Source organism: Macrotis lagotis, chromosome 5 (genome assembly GCF_037893015.1).
Source record: "Macrotis lagotis isolate mMagLag1 chromosome 5, bilby.v1.9.chrom.fasta, whole genome shotgun sequence".
NCBI classification, from domain to species: Eukaryota; Metazoa; Chordata; class Mammalia; order Peramelemorphia; family Peramelidae; genus Macrotis; species Macrotis lagotis.
The window spans coordinates 18,257,641-18,279,715 of record NC_133662.1 but is presented as its reverse complement, the minus strand read 5'-3'; the positions used below and the strand labels follow the sequence as shown (position 1 = coordinate 18,279,715).

At 46.1% G+C, this 22,075-nt stretch overlaps 1 protein-coding gene across 4 annotated transcripts; it reads left to right on the top strand.

Moving 5' to 3' along the window:
• Positions 1-443: 443 nt before the first annotated feature.
• FRS3 (fibroblast growth factor receptor substrate 3) lies at positions 444-21,581 on the top strand. 4 transcript variants are annotated; one of them, XM_074236920.1, is made up of 7 exons: positions 1,283-1,406; positions 8,514-8,658; positions 9,867-9,955; positions 12,415-12,601; positions 16,608-16,769; positions 18,210-18,367; positions 18,934-21,581. In XM_074236920.1, exons 3-7 carry the CDS (start codon positions 9,890-9,892, stop codon positions 19,885-19,887), a joined length of 1,527 nt encoding a protein of 508 aa, XP_074093021.1. In that variant the 5' UTR covers positions 1,283-1,406; positions 8,514-8,658; positions 9,867-9,889; the 3' UTR covers positions 19,888-21,581. The 4 variants fall into 4 exon arrangements, with proteins under 4 accessions (XP_074093020.1, XP_074093021.1, XP_074093018.1 ...); XM_074236919.1 differs by lacking the exon at positions 1,283-1,406 and adding an exon at positions 444-516 and having other exon boundaries at positions 8,514-9,955; XM_074236917.1 differs by having other exon boundaries at positions 8,514-9,955.
• Positions 21,582-22,075: the final 494 nt, after the last annotated feature.

The following is a 22,075-nucleotide window of genomic DNA, read 5'->3' as shown; positions in this document are numbered from 1 at the left end:
TACACAAAGATGATCATACATTTGATTTTGCTATCATTTTTAGGTTTTGGGGGGCAAGGCAATGGGGTTAAGTGGTTTGCCCAAGGCCACACAGGTAATTATTAAGTGTCTGAGGTTGGATTTGAATGGTGCTCTATTCACTGTGCCACATAGCTGCTCTAGCCTTCCTTTTTGAAGAGGAACCAGTGATATCAACAGGGCGATGTCTTAGACGTAAGTGTGACAGAATTAAACAAAGTTGTCAGCCCTATTCTCTTTTACAGGTTATCAAAGTCCACCAGCAAAACAAAAGTCAAGACAACTGATGATGGCTTGGGATGCGTGTGTGACCTCGCTGTCTTCAATGTCTGACAAAGCTCTGCTGTCTTGGAAAGTCTTCACATGCTTGGAGTAGATATTCCCTTAATTCACGGTGGGTTTGAAGCCTGTCATTTACCCTCGCCTGGTTTAGCCTGTCTGCCCAGATGATTTTAGCAGGGCGTGGCCCTTGTGCACGGTACAGCTTCTTGGAGCCAGGTGAGCGTCGGGTGACAGGTGAACCACAAAGGTGGGTGAGCAGCCTGAGAAAGGCTTGGCCAGCCCTGCCAGCAGACGGGCGGTCCTCTCTGAACGCCCACACCCCCTGTTATTATAGGTCGTTCTGTGCTCCCCCTATCACGTAGAAAGCCCTTCACAACCTGCCCAGTCTTCTTACATGCCCTCCCTGCCCAGGGCCCAGCCATTGGGCCTGTCCGAGGACGGGCCGCGCCCGCACTGGTGCCCGCGCCTGGATGGGCTCCCCGGCCCGCGTTGCCTCAGATCCAACCCCGCCAGAACTTTCTCAGCTATTCCACGCCCCCGCCGCCTCCCCGCCCCCCAGCCGTGTGACACTAGGCGAGTCACTTCACTTTTGCCTCATTTTCCTCCTCTGAAAACTACAGATAATCGCACTTTCTCCCCGAGGTTGTTGCGAATAGAACGTAAGATTCAATGGCTAATGTCACGAGTGGGGAGGCTCAGCCCCGCGCGCCCTCTAGCGGCCTCCTGCGCCCCGCGCGCCCTCTAGCGGCCTCCTGCGCCCCGCGCGCCCTCTAGCGGCCTCCTGCGCCCCGCGCGCCCTCTAGCGGCCTCCTGCGCCCCTCGCTCCTTGCAGCAGCAGCTGCGTCCTCTAGGGGGAGACGTTCAGGCTGCGTTTCCTCCGCGCCCTGGGCCCGGCCGCTTCCGTCTCGTTGGTGAGGGCGACCTCTGACCCCGGCGGCGGCGGCGGCCGAGGGAGGGGCGGGGCGGCGCGCGGCGGGGCGGGGCGGGGCGGGGCGGAGAGGAGAGGCCTCCGGCCTGGGGCTGCGCTGGAACCGGAGCCGACCCGACCGACCCGACCCGGGAGCCGGGAGCCGGGCCCCCCGGCTCCGCCTGGACTGCGGGGCCATGTGAGTCCGGGGCGCGCCGGCCCGGCCGCGCCACCTCGGGGAGCTGCCCTTGGCCTGCAGTTGTGGAGGAGCCGGGCCTGGGCCCGAGCCCCGGGGAGACCCCCCACCCCGTGCGGGCATTGCTAGGGTCCGGGGCGGGGAGAAGCCCCCCACGCGCACACGCACTCGGAGGACGGCCCCACCCCACCCATCCTAGGGTCGCCCAGCCCCCCCAGGCAGGGTGGGCGCCGCGGCCCCTCCATTCCCCAGGGCCCGGCCAGAATCCCCCTCCTGCCAGGGAAGGGCCCCGAGGCTTGGTGACGGGAAGGGCCTCAGAGCCCAGACTGAGGAAAGAGCGGGCACGGGCGGCCAGGGCTGGGGGTCCGGAACCAGGGAGGGCTGGGCAGATAGAAAGGCAGAGAGCCCGGAATGTCAGCACAGACATGGGTAGAAGAGCTGGGCTGGCAGGGCCCAGAGAGCCCAGAATGTCAGCACAGACATGGGTAGAAGAGCTGGGCTGGCAGGGCCCAGAGAGCCCAGAATGTCAGCACAGACATGGGTAGAAGAGCAGGGCTGCCAGGGCCCAGAGAGCCCGGAATGTCAGCACAGACATGGGTAGAAGAGCAGGGCTGCCAGGGCCCAGAGAGCCCGGAATGTCAGCACAGACATGGGTAGAAGAACAAGGCTGCCAGGGCCCAGAGAGCCCGGAATGTCAGCACAGACATGGGTAGAAGAGCAGGGCTGCCAGGGCCCAGAGAGCCCGGAATGTCAGCACAGACATGGGTAGAAGAGCAGGGCTGGCAGGGCCCAGAGAGCCCGGAATGTCAGCACAGACATGGGTAGAAGAGCAGGGCTGCCAGGGCCCAGAGAGCCCGGAATGTCAGCACAGACATGGGTAGAAGAGCAGGGCTGGCAGGGCCCAGAGAGCCCGGAATGTCAGCACAGACATGGGTAGAAGAGCAGGGCTGCAGGGCTGCCAGAGCTGTCAGCACAGACATGGGTAGAAGAGCCAGGGCCCAGAGAGCCCGGAATGTCAGCACAGACATGGGTAGAAGAGCTGGGCTGCCACAGAGGCTGCCAGGGCCCAGAGAGCCCGGAATGTCAGCACAGACATGGGTAGAAGAGCTGGGCTGCCAGGGCCCAGAGAGAGCCCGGAATGTCAGGACAGACATGGGTAGAAGAGCTGGGCTGGCAGGGCCCAGAGAGCCCAGAATGTCAGCACAGACATGGGTAGAAGAGCAGGGCTGCCAGGGCCCAGAGAGCCCGGAATGTCAGCACAGACATGGGTAGAAGAACAAGGCTGCCAGGGCCCAGAGAGCCCGGAATGTCAGCACAGACATGGGTAGAAGAGCTGGGCTGCCAGGGCCCAGAGAGCCCGGAATGTCAGCACAGACATGGGTAGAAGAACAAGGCTGCCAGGGCCCAGAGAGCCCGGAATGTCAGCACAGACATGGGTAGAAGAGCAGGGCTGCCAGGGCCCAGAGAGCCCGGAATGTCAGGACAGACATGGGTAGAAGAGCAGGGCTGCCAGGGCCCAGAGAGCCCGGAATGTCAGCACAGACATGGGTAGAAGAGCAGGGCTGCCAGGGCCCAGAGAGCCCGGAATGTCAGCACAGACATGGGTAGAAGAGCAGGGCTGGCAGGGCCCAGAGAGCCCGGAATGTCAGCACAGACATGGGTAGAAGAGCTGGGCTGCCAGGGCCCAGAGAGCCCGGAATGTCAGCACAGACATGGGTAGAAGAACAAGGCTGCCAGGGCCCAGAGAGCCCGGAATGTCAGCACAGACATGGGTAGAAGAGCTGGGCTGCCAGGGCCCAGAGAGCCCAGAATGTCAGCACAGACATGGGTAGAAGAGCAGGGCTGCCAGGGCCCAGAGAGCCCGGAATGTCAGCACAGACATGGGTAGAAGAACAAGGCTGCCAGGGCCCAGAGAGCCCGGAATGTCAGCACAGACATGGGTAGAAGAGCTGGGCTGCCAGGGCCCAGAGAGCCCGGAATGTCAGCACAGACATGGGTAGAAGAACAAGGCTGCCAGGGCCCAGAGAGCCCGGAATGTCAGCACAGACATGGGTAGAAGAGCAGGGCTGCCAGGGCCCAGAGAGCCCGGAATGTCAGGACAGACATGGGTAGAAGAGCAGGGCTGCCAGGGCCCAGAGAGCCCGGAATGTCAGCACAGACATGGGTAGAAGAGCAGGGCTGCCAGGGCCCAGAGAGCCCGGAATGTCAGCACAGACATGGGTAGAAGAACAAGGCTGCCAGGGCCCAGAGAGCCCGGAATGTCAGCACAGACATGGGTAGAAGAGCAGGGCTGCCAGGGCCCAGAGAGCCCGGAATGTCAGCACAGACATGGGTAGAAGAGCAGGGCTGGCAGGGCCCAGAGAGCCCGGAATGTCAGCACAGACATGGGTAGAAGAGCTGGGCTGCCAGGGCCCAGAGAGCCCGGAATATCAGGACAGACATGGGTAGAAGAACAAGGCTGCCAGGGCCCAGAGAGCCCGGAATGTCAGCACAGACATGGGTAGAAGAGCTGGGCTGGCAGGGCCCAGAGAGCCCGGAATGTCAGCACAGACATGGGTAGAAGAACAAGGCTGCCAGGGCCCAGAGAGCCCGGAATGTCAGCACAGACATGGGTAGAAGAGCAGGGCTGCCAGGGCCCAGAGAGCCCGGAATGTCAGCACAGACATGGGTAGAAGAGCAGGGCTGCCAGGGCCCAGAGAGCCCGGAATGTCAGCACAGACATGGGTAGAAGAGCAGGGCTGCCAGGGCCCAGAGAGCCCGGAATGTCAGCACAGACATGGGTAGAAGAGCTGGGCTGCCAGGGCCCAGAGAGCCCGGAATATCAGGACAGACATGGGTAGAAGAACAAGGCTGGCAGGGCCCAGAGAGCCCAGAATGTCAGCACAGACATGGGTAGAAGAGCAGGGCTGCCAGGGCCCAGAGAGCCCAGAATGTCAGGACAGACATGGGTAGAAGAGCAGTTCTGGCAGGGCCCAGAGAGCCTGGAATGTCAGGACAGACATAGAAAAGCAGAGCACCTCAAATGTCAGGACACACATCGATAGAATAGTAGGGCTACAAGGACCCTGAGCGCCTAGAATGTTAGAACAGACATAGATAGAATTGCAGAGCTGGAAGAAACCTGAGAATCTTGAATGTTAGAACTGACATATAGATAGAAAAGCAGGGCTGGAAGAGCCCTGAGAACCTAGAATATTAGAACAGGCATAGACAAATGGTGGAACTGGAAGGCTTCTGAGAACCTAGAATGTTAGAATAGACATAGATAGAATACCAGAGCTGGAAGGGTCCTGAGAGCCTAAAATGTTAGAGCACACATGGATAGAACAGCAGAGCTGGAAGGGAACTGATAACCTAGAATGTCAGAACAGACATGGATAGAATAGCAGAGCTGGAAGAAACCTGAGAACCTAGAATGTTAGAACAGACATAGATAGAATACCAAAGCTGGAAAGGAACTGAGAACCTAGAATGTTAGAACACACATATACACAGAAAAGCAGAGCTGGGTGGGCCTTGAGAGCCTAGAATCTTAGAACAGACAGAATTGCAGACCTGGAAGATACCTGAGAACCTAGAATGTTAAAGCAGATATAGACAATGGTGGAACTGGGAGGCTCCTAAGAACATGGTATATTAGAACAGTCATATAGATAGAAAAGCAGATCTTATTTTTATTTTTTTATGTTTTATTGTATTTTATTTGTTAAATATTTCTATTACATTTTGATCTACTGGGGTGGGGTAGGGGAGACATAGATAGAAAAGCAGAGCTGGAAGGGCCCTGAGAGTCTAGAATGTTAGAACAGGCATAGATAGAATTGCAGAGCTGGAAGAAACCTGAGAACCTAGAATGTTAGAACAGACTTCAATAGAATACCATGGTTGGAATAGCAGACCTGGAAGAGTTCTGAGAAACTAGAATGTTAAAACAGATATAGACAATGGCAGAACTGGAAGGATTCTGAGAACCTAGAATGTTAGAACAGACATAGATAGAATAGCAGACCTGGAAGTAACCTGAGAACTTAGAATGTTAGGACAGACATGGATAGAATAGCAGAGCTGGAAGGGTCCTGAGAACCCAGAATGTTAGAACAGACATTGATAGACTGGTAGACCTGGAAGAAACCTGAGAACATAGAATGTTAAAACAGATATAAACGAATAGTAGAACTGGAAGAGACCTGAGAACCTAGAATGTTAGAACAGACAGAAATTGAAGGAACCTGAGAGCTTACAAAGTTAGAACAGATATATAGATGGAATAGCAGATCTAAAAGAGCCCTGAGAACCTTGAATCTTAATACAGAGAGGGGTTCTGAGACCCTAGAATGTCAGAACAGACATATAGATAAAAAAGCAGAGCTGGAAGGGCCCTGAGAGTCTAGAATGTTAGAACAGGCATAGATAGAATTGCAGAGCTGGAAGAAACCTGAGAACCTAGAATGTTAAAACAGATATAGACTAATGGCAGAACTGGAAGGCTTCTGAGAACCTAGAATCTTAGAACAGACATATAGATAGAAAAGCAGAGCTGGAAGAAACCTGAGAACCTAGAATGTTAGAACAGACATATGGATAGAAAAACAGAGCTGAAAGGGCCCTGAGGACCTTGAATGTTAGAACAGACATACAGATAGAAAATCAGAGCTGGAAGAAACCTGAAAACCTAGAGTGTTAGAACAAACATGGATACAATAGCAGGATTGGAAGGGAACTAAAAACCTAGAATGTTAGAACAGACATATAGATAGAGTAGCAGAGCTGGAGGAGACCTGAGAACCTAGAATGTTAGAACAGATGCAGAATAGCAGAGTTAGAAGAAACCAGGGAACCTAGAATGTTAAAACAGATATAGATGAATGGCAGAACTGGAAGGGTTTTGAGAACTGAGAATATTAGGACAGACATATAGATAGAAAGCAGACCTGGAAGAGACCTGAGAACCTAGAATGCTAGAACAGACATAGATGAATGGCAGAGCTGGAAGAACCCTGAGAACCTAGAATGTTAGACCATAAGACCATAGAATGCCAAGACTGGAATTTATGTCAAACTCAAATGGAAAGGAGGTCACTGAACCATTCATAAAAATTCCTGTGGAATACATATTGACTTAATTTAAAATGTATTGATGGTTGTGTTTTATTATATTTTTATTTATTTTGCTAAATGTTTCATCATTACATTTTGCCACTGGCATGATAGACACCTCAGTCAAAGAATGTTGGAGCTAAGACCGTCAATGGAACATAGAATGTTAGGACACAGAAATTGGAATGTTTGGAGATGGAAAGACTGGACTTGAAATGGACCTTAGAACATGGAATGCCAGAAAACAACATAAAGTAATAGAGCTAGAAGGAACTTTAGAACATAAAATGTTAGAATACAAAACACAAGATGTTGTCTTATCCAACAAAGTGAGGCATAGAGAATAAAAGCAACCAGCCCAAGGTCTGTGTAGCTAGTCAGGATAAGGATCCTCCTGTTTCCCGGATGTGTGCTCTTTCTTTTACCATGTTAGCACTCACAGGGACTGTTGGTGCTCTTGCCAGGCAAGTTTTACTAGGTAATAGTCCTGATCTCTTTCTCTGCCAGGCAAAAAAGGTTCATTGGAGATATCAGGTAGGTTACTCAGATACTTTGAGCACCCATTGGGCATAGTCAAGGTCTGTCTCAGAACAGAATAAGTCTAAAAGTATATTAGTTACTGTTAGAAAGTGGATTGATTTAGAAAGCAAAGTATTTCTTGTGATTTATGTTGCTGAGTGTAATGGAAGGAACACTAGATTTGCAGTGGAGATCTGAATCAAATCCCAGCTCTGCTATCATCACTGTGTGATCTATAGGAAGTTATTTGCTCAATTTGGAACAATATTACCAATCTCAATTTTTTCCCATTTGGAACAATGTAGTTTGAGCTAGATGATCAAGAATGTACCTTATGTCTATGGTTTAAAAAACAAGAGGGTGCAATTTCAGCAGGCTCCCGGTTTGGGGACTGTTTTCTTTCCCTCTCATTCAGATGATTTCTTCCAGGAGTCAAGAAGACCTGAATTCAAATCCAGTCTGAGAAATTAGCTATGTGACTTTGGGCAAGTAATTTTTGCCTCTTTGCCTCAGTTTCTTCAAATGTAAAATAAGATTAGTAAAAAGGACCTACTTCTCAGGGTTATTGTAAAGACCTAATGAGATGTTTCTAGAAAGCACAGTGCCTGGCACATATACAAATATTTATTTCCTTCCCCTTTACAGATGTCTAGGACTTGTGTGCTTTTGAGATACTATTGGTCCTGTGACCAGAGGACTTAAAAGAAGGGAGATCTTATTTTTATTTTTTTATGTTTTATTGTATTTTATTTGTTAAATATTTCTATTACATTTTGATCTATTGGGGTGGAGTAGGGGAGGAGAAAGACCACCCTAGAATGTTACAGGCAGAGTTTGACACTTCCAATTAATGGAACTCCCAGGTAACAAGGACGCTCTACAAAGCAGGTCTGTCACTGTTATAATTTACAGTCTTAAGAGAACTGGGCATTGAGAGGTTAAATGATTTGAAGAGGGTTACAGGGTCAATTGTGGCAGAGACAGGACTTGAACCTTCCTGACTCCAAGGCTAGTCTTCTATCCAACATATCATATTGCTTTAAAATATCAAACATACTATATGAAAATAGTAAGTTTTCTTAAAAAAAAAAACCAAATACTAAATACAAGTAAATGTAAAACGTCATGACTTTTATATTTTTCAAGAAACTTTGTTTCTCGGTACCATTGTAGAATCCTATAATATTTGACTATGCTAAAATGGTATATAGAGACAGTAAACAAGCAAGAAGGGAGATCTTAAAAGAAGGGAACACCTTTATAGGGCTCCATAAAATGGAATTAGATGGAAAACTTGCCTCTAGAAGTAAATAACCTTCCTTACCTGTTCTAAAAAAATTCTTTGAAAAGTTGAATGGATTAAATAAGTTAAAGATGGCTTTCATAGCAATAATATTTAGAGCAGGGTGGTTTCCTTGGCAATCATAAGTCTCTTATGGGCCAGGAATGAAAAGTCTTTGGCTGAATCTGCTGTCCCATTGTCTCCTTTGTCAGGTGAACTCTGGGCCTGTCCCAGATGGAACCTGGGTGACATCTCTGCAAGATGGCTGTTATAATGCCCCACTGAGGATTGTGGGGTAAAGTGGGAGGTCCTCTCCTGTCCCCTTCCCATGGTCAGCACCCCAATGGCCTGGGTGAGGTAAGAATTTTGTGCTAGGGGTAAAGGGAGATGAAGAGGGAGAAATGGCTCACTCAGAACTTGATGCTTGAAACTTTTCCAGTTAAAATAGAACTTTGGAGTGGAACTGGGGGATTGTTAGTTTATTGTCTGCCTGTCACCTCTCAACTTTTGGGTTCAAGATCCTCATTTGTCTAATCCTCTTGGTCTAACCCATTCTATCTTAGTTCCAGGCTTGGGTTTACATCATAGTTCAGTTCATTAAAGATGTATTGAGCACTGGTGTGTGGGGACGGGGGCAGGGCGGACGGACTATGCTAGGTCTTGGAAATCCTAAGGTCTTTCAGACACAGAACTGTTTGCATGGACCCTCCCATCTAATGGAAGGGGAATGTGCAAATAATTGGGATAAAAGGCAACGAATGGGTTATAGGGCAGAGAAGTCCAGGCAAAATGATACAAGAACTTGAGAGCTGATCTCACTTTTAGCTGAGTATTTCATGGAAAAAAGTGGTCCTGTCATTTGTAGTCACTTCCCACCTTGCTTACTGTACATCTCTTTCCCTTGTTTATGGAGTCTGATATTTGTTACAGTTAACCTTGATCCTGGAAACTGAGGAAGATATGAAAAGCTATGTCTGCTCTGTGAGAGTTTCTGCTAACCCATAGTTGTGTTTTGTAGGGTAGGATGGACTAAAGAAATAGCAGGAAAGGCTGTGCACAAGTCTAACAATTCAAAAAGACCAAAACCAAAACAGGCTGTATGAACAAATAACAGGATCTAGACTTTAAAAACTTTATTCTCCACTTGGTAGAATTCTCTCCATTGGAAAGAGAACCAGCCCTGGAGGATGGTAGACCTGAGTTCAAGCCTCACCTCTGACACATTCTGGCTGATGACTTTTAGCAAGTCACTTAACTTCTCAGAGCCCTCTGAAAGTGGCAGAGTAGGTAATGATCTGTATTGGTTGATGGAGTTTCCTCCTTATGCTGATAAAAATTATAAACCTGTTTTTAAAAGAAACAAAATAACTGTGAAGTCAGGAGTTATTTCTTATTTTGCTTTTGTAACATAGTACCTAGTGCTGGGCACAATAGATGCCTGCTGAATTGGACCAGAAGTCAGAGGTATAAGGGCTAGAAAACCCAACTTCTACTACAGGGCTTTGGGATTCTGGGACTCTGCCTGATGATCTGCTTACTGCCTCTGTCCTGCTTTTTCCTCCCAGGGCTGACCAGCTGTTCTGACATCATGGGAAGCTGTCTTGGCTGCCTCTACAGAGACAGTGTACCAAACAATCATCCTACTAAATTCAAGGTACTACCTTCCCCACCATTCTTCCTCCCCTACTTCCACTTACTTCTTCTCATTTCTGGGGGAACCCTTTGGGCCAGCATGGAAAGTGCTTCAGAATAAAGGTGTTTAGGAAGAGTCATTTCAGCCCCACCAGAAGAAGTGACTCTTGTTGACTAGTATATGAACTAAGGAACTCTTCTACCTGTAGGAGGAGCCCCCTTCCCATTCCTAGTGGCCATTGCAGTTGGGATTTGGATTTGCGTTACTATCCATCTGAAGAGGGAGCTCTTGACTCAAAGGAGTATAACTTTGGGGAGGGAGGAGAAGAGAAAAGACAGTCAGTACCTCTTTCTGCTTTTGTCTTCACCTCCTTGACTCTCTCCCTCCTCCAAAAAAAGGCCTCTGAATTGCTACCCTGTACCTTGGTAATGCCTGCTATGGGCATGTGAAGAAATTAAGGTTTAGGATCCTAAAATCACAAAATATCATTGGAAGAAACTTTAGAAATAATCTCATCCATCCCCTTAATGTTATAGAGGAGTAAATCAAGGCCCAGAAAAATTGTGTTTGACCCAGAATTCCACAGATAATTGGTAAAAGAGCTAAGATTTGAACCCAGTTCTTCTAGTTCTAAATCCACTATTCTTTCTTTCTTTTTTTTCTTCTTTTAATGAATGTTATTTTATTTTTTCAATTACATGCAAAGATAGTTTTTCAGCATTCATCTTTTTGTAAACTTTTGAGTTTCACATTTTTCTACCTCCCTCCCTTCTTCTTGATATAGATTATACATGTATAATCATGTGTAACACATTTCCCTCATGTTGAGAAACATGAAACAGAACTAAAAGGGAAAAAAAACCATGAGAAAAAGGAATACTCATAAAACAAGCTTTCAAAAAGTGAAAACAGTATGCTTTGGTCTGTATTCAAACTTCAAGGTGTTTTTTTTTCCTGAATATAGATGACATTTTTCATCACAAGTCTTGCAGAATTGCCCTTGATCACGGAACTGCTGAGATGATCTAAGGTTTTCATAGCTGATCATCACACATTGTTGCTGTTAATGGTTACAATGTTCTCTTGATTCTGCAAGTCTTCACTCATGCAAGTCTTTCCAGGTTTTTTTGAGTCTACTACTCATAATTTCTTACAGAACAGTAGTACTCAATCATATTCATACCATAATTTGTCCCTCAATTGATGGACATCCCCTCAATTTCTAATTCTTTGCCACTATAAAAAAGAGCTGCTATAAATATTTTTGTACAGGTGGGTTTTTGTCCCTTTTTTATGATTTTTTTTTTTGATGCAGACCTAGTAGTGGTATTGCTGGACCAAAGGGTATGCTCAGTTTATTGCCCTTTGGGCATAGTTCCAAATTATTCTCTAAAATGATTAGATCAGTTTACAACTCCATCAACAGTACATTAATATTGCAGTTTTCCTATATCCCCTCTAACACTGATCATTTTCCTTTTTTTTGTCCTTTTTAGCCAATCTGACAGGTGTGAGGTGGTACTTCAAGTTGTTTTAATTTTCATTTCTCTAATCAATAATGTTTTAGAGCATTTTTATATGACTATTGATAGCTTTAATTTTTTTCATCTGAAAACTACCTGTTCATCTCCTTTGACTGTCAATTGGGGAATGACTTGAATTCTTATAAATTTGACTCAATTCTCTATATATTTTAGCAGCAGTTGAAAAATTGTTTCCCAGCTATCTGTTTTCCTTCTAATCTTGTTTGCATTGGTTTTTTGGTACAAAACCTTTTTAATTTAATGTAATCAAAATTATCCATTTTCCATTTTATAATGTTAATCTATCTTTTGTTTGGTCATAAACTCCTCCCCTTTCCATAGATCTGACAGATAAATGATTCCTAATTGGCTTATGATATCACCCTTTATGTCTGAACCTATTTGGACCTTAGCACTATTCTTTCTTTTTATGGAATCATACAATAATTCCAAACTAAAACCATAGATGTTCAGAGCAGGATAATACCTTAAAGATAATTACCTTAATCCAAGACTGTCTAGTTTTTAGTGAAAACTGAGCCTGAAGAGGGAAAGTGAGCTTCCCAGAATCACATAGTGAGTTAGTCTTAACCTGGACTAGAACTGTTTTCTTGACAAGCAGTGGTATAATAGGACAAGCACCAGATCTGCATTTAGAACATATAGAACATATGGGGTTTGGCTCTCCTGTTGGTTAGCTGTATGACTGTGTTGTCACTTTACATCTCTGAACCTTAAGTTTACTCATCTGTTGGACTTTATGGCCTCTGAGGTCCCTCCAGCACTAAATTTCTATTCCAGTCATGTTTACAGTCCCATTCAGCTCTAAGGTCCCTTTAGCTCTAAATCCGAAGATTTGTCATTAGAATCTCTCCACTGGTAAAATGATTGCTTCCTCCTTTGCTCAAGTGACTACTTTCGTTCTTTCCCAACTTGATCTGTCTCCTTGCCATGCAGGTAATAAATGTGGATGATGAGGGGATGGAGCTGGGTTCTGGGGTGATGGAGCTGACCCAAAGGGAGCTGGTGCTGCACCTCCACAGACGTGATGCTGTGCGGTGGCCCTACCTCTGCCTGCGGCGATATGGTTTTGACTCCAACCTCTTCTCCTTTGAGAGTGGCCGACGCTGCCAGACAGGACAGGGTGAGCACCAGCCTCTCTTCTCATGGCTGCATGGGCACATTTCTGTTCTCGACCTGCTTCTCCTGGACCTGGGACCTGGGGATCCTAGCTGAGGTAGGCCAAAGTCTGCAGGGGTGTGGGATATAGAGCAGAAGAACTGTCTTTGGGCCACTTCCACATGATTCTATGAAAGGCCCTAATTTATATCAGCTTGTTAAAGGTAGAAGGAAATTTAGAGGCCAGTAGTGTAGAATGGTGGGAAAAACAGTGGCTTTGAAATCAGAGTGCCTGGGTTCAAATTCTAGCTCTACTCGGGAATGGTGGCTCAGGAAAGGAGTCAGGGCTGCTGGCAAGAGAATGTGATTTACCAACCAGAGTTGTGGCTGCCCTGGGATCTCTTGGCAGATTGCTGCAGTACTGAGAGGTTAGTTATATAAGGGAGAAAGGGAGAAAAGAGATTGTTAGGAAGGCCTTATTCCTTTTTTTTGTATCATAGATCAGGTGGGCTGGCAACACCTAAGAAACTCTTGTTAGAAAACAGTTTTTAAATGCTTAAAATTAAGGATTACAAAGGAAATTATATTGAAATGATTATCAATATATTTTAAAGATTATTTTTATTTCATTATTTCCCAATTTTGTGTAAGAAATTTTTAACAATCATTTTTTAAACTTTTGACTTACAAATTCTTTCCCTCCTACCCCTTCTTGAGAAAATAAGCACTATGATATTCATTATAAACATAAGGTTATGCAAAACATTTCCATAAAAATAAATTAAAAATAATAAAAAATCAAGAGAGTTTTTGAAGAAATATGCTTCACTCTGCACTCAGAATTCCTCTGTTCTCTCTCTGGAAGTGGGTTTCCTCATGGGTCCTTTAGAGTTGTCTTGGATCATTATGTTGATCAGAGTAGCTAAATCTCTCACTGTTGGTCATTTTTACAATTTTATTGTTCTTATCTAAAACATTGTCCTGGTTCTACTCACTTCACCTTGTATCAGTTCATGAAAGTCTTCTCGGGGTTTTCTTTCAAAATATTTTTTTGAAAAAAATCAGGAATTGGGCTCCTTCTTAATGAAATTGAAGGATACTTTCTTCATCTCTCCTGGTAGACCAGCTTTTGGGTATTTCATACCTCTATCCCCTTTATAAGACTATTCATCTAGCTAGGACACAGGTCTGGGGTTTGATGCTTCTTTTAAAAATATTTTTGGGGTACCCAGAATTATTTGGGGGGAATGTTTGGGAGTTCATTGTGTCATGTGTGAAGACTGCACAAAACGAAGCAAAGTGATACAGTGGAGAGAGAATCATCTCAAGTCCAAAGATGTGAGTTCTGATTCTGCCTCTCCCACTTACTTCCTGTGGGTGACCCTGGGCCATTCTCATCACCTTTTGGATCTCAGTTTCACCTCCTATTTGGGGGGGGGGTTGAATTAATTGATCAGGTTTTAAATACCTGATATTAATTTCTTCCATTGCCACTTTACAATTTGATGGCGTGTAGAAGTGTTGCAAACTCACTCAGTATACCTCATAGCTATGGTAATACCTCATAAGTTGGAAGGGTCTCCATTGTACCTCTGATAGACGCTGGCTAAGTGATAGTGGACATATCACTGAACTTGTCCTAGACACCTCTCTAAAGACTCTTATCTTGCAGAATAATTGCTGATCACCATTGGAAGAAGGAGCTTCCTCACTGAATTATCTTCATTGATGAAGTTACAGGTCTAGTCTTTGCTTTCTTCACCACGAGTCCTTGGGCTTCTCTTTGCCATGGTTACTGTCTTTATAGATACTGGCAAAAGGAAACTCAAGCTGCTACTCCATTGCCATGTTTGTAGTCCTCTGGAGCTTTGGGGTTCATGGATAATGATGAACAGCTTGTTTGCACCCTTGAGCCATTTCCATGACTTTGACTAGTTAGCTGCCTGAGATGGTTTGACCCAGTCCTGTGATCCCAGGCTGTGATCACATAGGCATTTCATTGTTCTTCCTTGAGAAAAACAGCCACATTCTAAACTGCTTCTATACCTCAGGGAACTGAGCAGAGGAAATTGCATCAGTGGGTGAGAGAGATCTAAGCTCCCTTGTAAGTCATATGCTTTAGTAGTTGGATTAAGACAAAGGGGAAGGAAGATCACTTTAGGCTAGAGAAGTTTTCCCAGCAGAGCTAGTGGACTTTGAAGTAGCATTGGAAGAGAAGGGAGAATTTGCCAGACAGCAGAGCATGATGGAAAGAATTCTGCAAATGGAGTTCGAGAGCCTCAGTCTGAATCCCAGCTCTGTGGTTCACTGTGTGTATAATCTTGGGAATTCTTTCTCTTGTCTTCTGTTTCTTGATTTGTAAAATGAGTGGCATGAAGTAGCCAAAAAAAAAAAAAATTAAGTTTGGCTGGAAAGAGGAAATAAGGGTTGGATGGAATTTCCATGACTATCTCATGGGGGAGAGGCCAAACTGATCCTAGACCAAGGACTTAAAGGCAGCAAACAAAAGAAAACAATGATGGGGGAGACAAGGCCAGGCTTTTAAAAACTCCAAAGATCTCATTTTTTGTGTGTACCATAACTTTAATAAATCAGTGTCCCCAATGCAAAATAAAATAAAATGAGGGAGTCTGACTAGATGGTCTCCAAGGCTCTCTCCAGCTCTCAAGCCTGTGGTTTGTATGAAATGGAACAGGGAGGGAGGGCATTTTCTCCCACTGGAGAAAATGCTCGGTTATGGAGATGCTACCTACCCTGAACCCAAGGTGATTTCCTTTCTATTTTCCCTTCCACTTTTTCCTTTAGCCATGGAGGTGCTCCCCAGAACTGGTCAACAGTTGGTGTGCTGGAGAAAGAGTATTGTGTGGGACCCACGAAATGCTTTTTGATTGAATGATTGAATGATTGATTAGGTCCAGTGGGTAAGGAGAAGTTGGGGCACTAAGTTTGGGCCGATATGATTTGGTACAGTTTTCCTGTCTGATTTTATTTCTTCCCTCCCTCCACTCTACCCCAGTAAAAATGGTACGGCCTTTAGAACAAATAAATATCCAATATCTTATTTTTGTGCATCCTTGTTCCTTAGGAGGAAATTGATTGTTGCTATGATTTGGAGGTGAGATGTCATTCAGGCACCTGATTGGATATCAGAGAGTCATGGTTACTAGATCTTCAAAGTGTCTGATGCTTTCTAGGGAGACCCCCCCCCCCAGGAACATTGGGTGCCAGGGCTATAACTTGGGATTGGTAGGGGTATTTGCTGGGAGAGCAATATTCAGATGCCATATTTCTGGGATATCAGCAGTTTTTATAGTCCTAGTGTGTACATCAAGAGTTCTTCACCTTTTCTGTGTCAAAGACCTTTAGACTCTCTGGTGAAACCTGAGAATTCCTTCTCAGAATAGTGTTCTTGAATGCATAAAATAAAATACAAAGGATTACAAAAGAAAGCAAATTTATTTTTCCAATCCAAGTACATATACTCCCTGAAATCTATCCATGGACCTCAGATTAAGAACCCCTGATTTACACTGAAAATATCTTGGGCTTCATACTTACTATGTATGGGGAAAGCTTATCTGACCTTTCCTAGATGGTCATCTTGTCCCTTCCATGTCCATAAATTGTTTGGAAAGCAGCATAAATCCAGGGAATCCTCACTGATAGATCACATTTAGAGAATGCTTTAAAAATTGATTATTGGCCAGGGTGGTGGTGAGAATGGGGTGTTGACCCTGTAGTCAGGAAGACCCAGGTTTGACTCCACCTCCCAGGCCTCTGGCACCTCTAAAATTTTAAGTTAAGAGTTGAATTGCTCCTTGCATCGGTGGAGAATTCCAAACCCAGAAAAATCCCAGGGGCTTGACACTGACACATGAAGGTACAGTAAGTGCTTCCCTTAGAAGAAGACTTTGAGGCAGTGCAAATATTCTTCCCATTTTGCAAGTTAAAAATTGAGGTGCAGGGAACTGAAGTGACATGTCCAGGATCACACAGCCACAACTAACATGCTCTCTTTCCTCCTTGTACAGGCATTTTTGCATTCAAGTGCTCTCGGGCTGAGGAACTCTTCAACCTCCTGCAGGATCTCATGCAGTGCAACAGCATCAGCGTGATGGAAGAGCCGGTCATTGTCACTCGAAGCAGCCACTCAGCTGAAATGGGCCTGCCTCAGAACCCCCATGCTGCCAATGGTGAGGTCCTCCTCAATCCCTCACCCCAAGTGACCTCAGGGAGGGGTCAGGGAAGATAAACCTGGGAAGTCCAGGAACAGCAGTACTGATGGGAAGGGCACAAGGCCATTTCACCAAAGTGCTGTGAAGCACTGTGTTCTAATAGTTGGGGACCCAGGAAAGAAATGGTAGGTTTCCATGGTAATGGCATCCAAGAACTCTTCCTTTTTTCTTTCTGTCTAAACCTGGTTCCTAGTCAGTGACACCTTTCTTAGCTGCCATTTCTCACAGATATGAGTTTCTAGAGAGGTGGAACCCCTGATCCTTATTTTCCCCTCATTCAGCAAGCACCTGCCTGGAGGTCAATGGAAGAGCCTGGATTTAGAGCCTCTCCAGCACTTCCAGTGTGACCTTGGCAAGTCCCTTGGCCTTTATGAAGTTCAATTTCTGCATCTTTAAAATGCAAAAAATAAATTCTCATCTGCTTAACTTTTGGGAGGTGTTATAAAACCAGAAGTGCACCATAAACCATAAAGCACCATTTGGCTGTGGACTCATTATCACTGAGTGCCTCTTTTGGGCTGTGCATTAATGCGGGCTGGGGAAACCAGATGGAGTGTGCAATGTCCCTTCACTCTCCTCAATCCATTAACTAATTATCATGCTAGGTGCTTATGACCAGCTCACTAAAGACAAGAGGGAGTAGGGGAAGTGTCCTGTAAATGTTGATGTGGCTGTTCAGTCTGCCCATTAAGCATTTCTTAAGTGAGGTGGCCTGATGCAGAATGGATGGGGGTGGCTAGGCTTGGAGATAGGAATATCTGAGTCCTACCTTGGTGGGAACACCTCTGGCCTGTATGACCCTGAGCAAATTTCTCAACCTCTCAGTGCTCCAGACAATTCTTCTAGCACTAGACATTGTAGAATTGTGACAGCTTAATGTCAGTTTAGGGAGTTTCTTCCCTGAAATTTCTCTGTGTTAATAGAGAGCAATCACAGATCCTCTTCCACCCCAAGGACACAGAGTGTGCAGGACTAATGACTGTTGTTTTGAGAGTGAAGAGAAGAGAGGTCATTCTGAGCTGGATGGGCTGGAGAAGGCTTTGTGTCAGAGATAAGCTTGGGAGTGATTAAAAAGTACATTTGAGTAGGAAGACCTTGTAGGTAGAAGGAGTAGCAGGAGCAAAGGTGTGGGAGTGGGAAAGTCCAAGGTATATTTGGAGTTTGAATGGACCATAGACTTTGGAAAGAAGTAATAAGTAGCAAAGCTGGTGTTTTCTAGTGGCACCAAGTCCTGGAGGACTTCATATACCAAACAGACAAGCCTAAATTTTACTTGGAAGGTAATAGGATGCTACTGAAAACGTGGGTCTTTCCTTCTGGAGGGGTATTTGTCTAGGAAATGATTCATGACTGCATTTTGCTCTGACCTTGTTGTAACCACTTTCTTCCTCCTTCCAGCTTTGGGCTACACTGTGTCTGGCTTCTCCAATGGCTTCCCCAGCTTCCCTGGGGATGGCCCGCCATACTCCACCCCTCGCCCCGCCTCTATGGGCAGTTTACGACACTCTTCCTTTGGAGAGGAGTCAACCCATGCTCTGATTGCCCCTGAGGAGCAGGTAAGTGCTGACTGGCTTCCACACTCCGACTTTGGTTTCATTGGTGGGAGCAGGGTTAGGAAACACTGAGGAGGTTGGCTGTGTCTTCCATTGGGAACTTTGTGAGAGGAAAGGTAAAGGGAGGGGAAAGAAGGGGACTTTATTGGAAGGTTTGGAGTTGGAGAAGGTGCCAACTTTCTCTTTCTGACCCAGTCCATCTCTTCTGGTGCCTCTACTTTTCTTTTTCCCTCCTCATCTTTTTATTTAGTTTTTTTTTTTTTTTTGAAGGCATCATGATCTAGTAGATAGAGTGCTTGCCTGGAAATCAGGACGGTGTGAGTTCAAGATCTATTTCCAACACGTTTTGTTAGGTGAACCTGGTCAAGTCACTTAAACTCTGTGTTCCTGGAATCTCTCTAAATCCAAATGTTGCAGAAAAGGGAGGCTGTAAACTTTATTTGGGGAGGGAGTTCCCTATCTCCAATGAAATTATGGATTCAATCCTTGTCTCATTGGGGAAGTTCTTTTTTCCCTTTGACCCTATCAGCTCTCCCCGATTTAATGCATCTGCCTTTTTTTTTTCACAGTCCCACACCTATGTCAACACACCTGGAAATGAGGAAGACAGAAGGGGCCGGCGCTGCCTACAGCCTTTACCTGAGGGTCGGGTAGGCTTCCCTTCGAGGGCTCGAAGCTGTGTCCTAGACAGCCGAGACCCCAAGGTGTTCCTGCAGCCAGGTCAGGTGAAGTTTGTCCTGGACCCAAGCTCTACCCTACGTCATGTGGTAAAGTGTCAGGGTTACTGTGGCAGCCCTGGGCCAGAATGTGGGGGGCCCCTCTGCTCTGGCCAGCAGAGTGGACCAGCCCACAACAACAACAATGAGTGCCCAGCTGAATGTCTGGCTCAGCCTAAGTGTACATATGAGAACCTCACTGGTGGGGTCCCGCCCCGTAGTGGGAACTGGAGACTAAGCCAAGAGGAGCTGAGCTGGAATGGCTTTTCACAGCGGCGGGCAGCTCTGCTACACTATGAGAACCTGCCTTCACTGCCACCTGTGTGGGAGAGCCAGGCTCACCAACCAGGAGAAGAGGATGATGGGGATTCCAGGGATGGCCTGACCCCTTCCTCAAATGGCTACCCTGATGGTGGGGATGAGGATGAAACCCCACTCCAGAACTACATAAATGCTCGGGCTGCCCCCCGAAGTCACATCAACTTCCCTGTGCCACTGTCCCGTCGTCGGGGGTCTCCCCGAGTATTCAACTTTGACTTCCGCAGACCAGGCCCAGAACCACCACGACAGCTGAATTACATTCAGGTGGAATTGAAGGGCTGGGCTGGGGACCACCCCAAGGAGCACCAGAGTCCCCCAACTCCTCGTCCTCCAGTGTCCTCTGCACACCCTACCCGCCGGTCAGATTCCTATGCTGTGATTGACCTTAAAAAGACTGAAGCAATGTCCATCCTACAAAGGGCACTGCCCCGAGATGATGGCACTTCCCGGAAAACCCGCCACAACAGTACTGACCTGCCACTGTAGGGAGAAGCCCACTCATCATGGCCCAGAGTGTGCCTTCCTGTGGTCCTCCTCTTCCTCTTCCTCCTCCATCCAAGGAGATTTCAGCCATTGGTTCCTGGTCTCAGTTCCTTGATCCACTTTCCTGAACTCTCCCCTTTAGAGGGTTTGCTGCTGCTTTGCGGGAGGGTACTGGGGCAGGAAGCATCATGCCCTGATGCATGCTGGGGTTCACCAAGATACTTACTACTGGACTTGGGGTCTCCTAGAGCCAGCCTTCTGGGAAGAGGGCAAATGGGAGAGGAGGGAACAAAGCTGTGAACTGTGAAAAGAGATCATTGGTGATCATATTTGAAGCTACTCAAATTAGGTGTCTGTCTGTCTGTGTGACTTTTTTTTTCTGTTGCAATTTGGAAGTATTTTGTACTTTGATTTATTTATCAGTTTATTTTTCTATTTATTGTTTTAAATGTTATTTAACATATTTATATTATTATTATTGTTGTTGTTGTTGTTGTTGTTGTTTTTAAATCCTGGCTCTGTGGATGATGTCACCCTTGTGTTGGAGTTCCTTTCTGGGGAGGGAATGAAATTGGGACAGTCTCCTTGGGTCAGGTCTTGGAGGACTAGGCTCTTAAAGGGATGGGGTTCCAGGAAGCCCAGGCTGCTCCAGGTTATGTCTTAAGGGCTGTGACCATTTCTTATTCTACTCTTGAGGGATCTTGACCCAGAAGTTGCTCAGATACTCTGTCCCCCCAAAGTCTGTCTAGTGCAACAAAAACTGGGACCCAGGCTTGTGTGACCTTGTTCACCAGGTTCACCAGAACAAGCATTTATTAAGTACTTACTGTGCTGGGGCTCAGGGCTGGTGATACAAAAATAAATTGTAAACAAATCTTTCCTTAGGGGACAGTGGGGAGGGAGGGGAATAACATAAATTTAATACAAAGTAATTTGTGGAGAGCATGAACAACTTGGGTTGGGAGTGGGCATGGGGGATGTTCTCTGGTTCCCCTCTTGACAGCCCCAGTCCTTCCCCAACCTTCCATTTTTCTTATGTAGTCTTAACTATTTAATCAGGTTTAAAGCATCTGCAGCTGGGTTTAAATACAGATTCTGTGACTGCCTTGTATGACTTGTCACTTCTCATCAGTCTCTTTTTTGCAAAGTGATTGGGGGTGAGGAAGGGAAGAAGGGCTAGATGACCTCTAGGGTCCCATCCATTCTAATCCTATTCAATCTCCTTTCCAGTCCATACAGCTAAAGGCCTAGTGGGAGTACCAGGACAGCACAGTCATCTCCTGTCCTTTGTACCTCAGTTTCCCTGCCATGCCTGAACCCCAATAATGACAGTTATTATTTCTAGAAGGACTTTAGGCTTGGCAAAGTGATGTCCTTATTACAGCCTTATGAAAGTGGCAGTGCCAACACAACCATTGCACCTGTAGTTGAGGCAGTGAAGGCTAGAGAGTTGAAGCAACCTTCACATGACCAGGATAGGAACTCGGGTCTCCTGACTCCAAGCCCAGTGATGTCTCCACAAAACCACATTGCCTCTTCAACTGAGCTGAAGAGAAACCCATATCATCCTGGGGGATGAAGAGGAACCCCAGAGACAGCCAACAAGAAAGGAGAGGGGACCAGTTCAATCCCAGCCAGACCCGAGTCCCCTGTCCACAGCCACATCTCCCCATCCGAAAAAAAAAAATGGCAGTGGATGATTCCAAATGGCAAGACTTGGCTGTGAGCATAAGCTCTTTAAAGAGGCATCTTGGTGTCATGGAAAAAGACAGCTGACCATATTCAAATGTTGCTTCCTGTTTCACATAATGGGAAGAGCACTGGCTCTGCTATCAGGGGACCTGGAGTTAAATCCCATCTTTGACATTTATTATCTGAGAGACCCTGATGAAGTCGCTTGACCTCAGTCTCCTCATATGTAAAATAGGGATAATATTTGCGCTATTACCTCAGTGTTGTGAAGCAAGTGCTTTGTTAACTGCTCAAAGTGCCATATAAATGTGAGCCATTATCACTTGTATGATTTTGGGTAAGTTAGAGACAGCCAGGTGGATAGAGTATAGGACTTGGAGTTAGGGAGATCCAAGTTCGAATCCTACCTCAGATACTTCCTAGTTGGACATCTTATCCTGGTCAATTCTTTTAACTTCTCCCAACCGCAGTTTCCTTATTTTTGAAATAAGGGGATTGA

Bases quoted from the DNA above. Each gene is read 5' to 3' on its own strand.
- FRS3 (XM_074236919.1), top strand. From the start codon at position 9,827: ATGATCTGCTTACTGCCTCTGTCCTGCTTTTTCCTCCCAGGGCTGACC. The intron at 9,956-12,414 runs GTACTACCTTCC...CTTGCCATGCAG, and splicing joins ATCATCCTACTAAATTCAAG to GTAATAAATGTGGATGATGA. The intron at 18,368-18,933 runs GTAAGTGCTGAC...TTTTTTTCACAG, and splicing joins TGATTGCCCCTGAGGAGCAG to TCCCACACCTATGTCAACAC.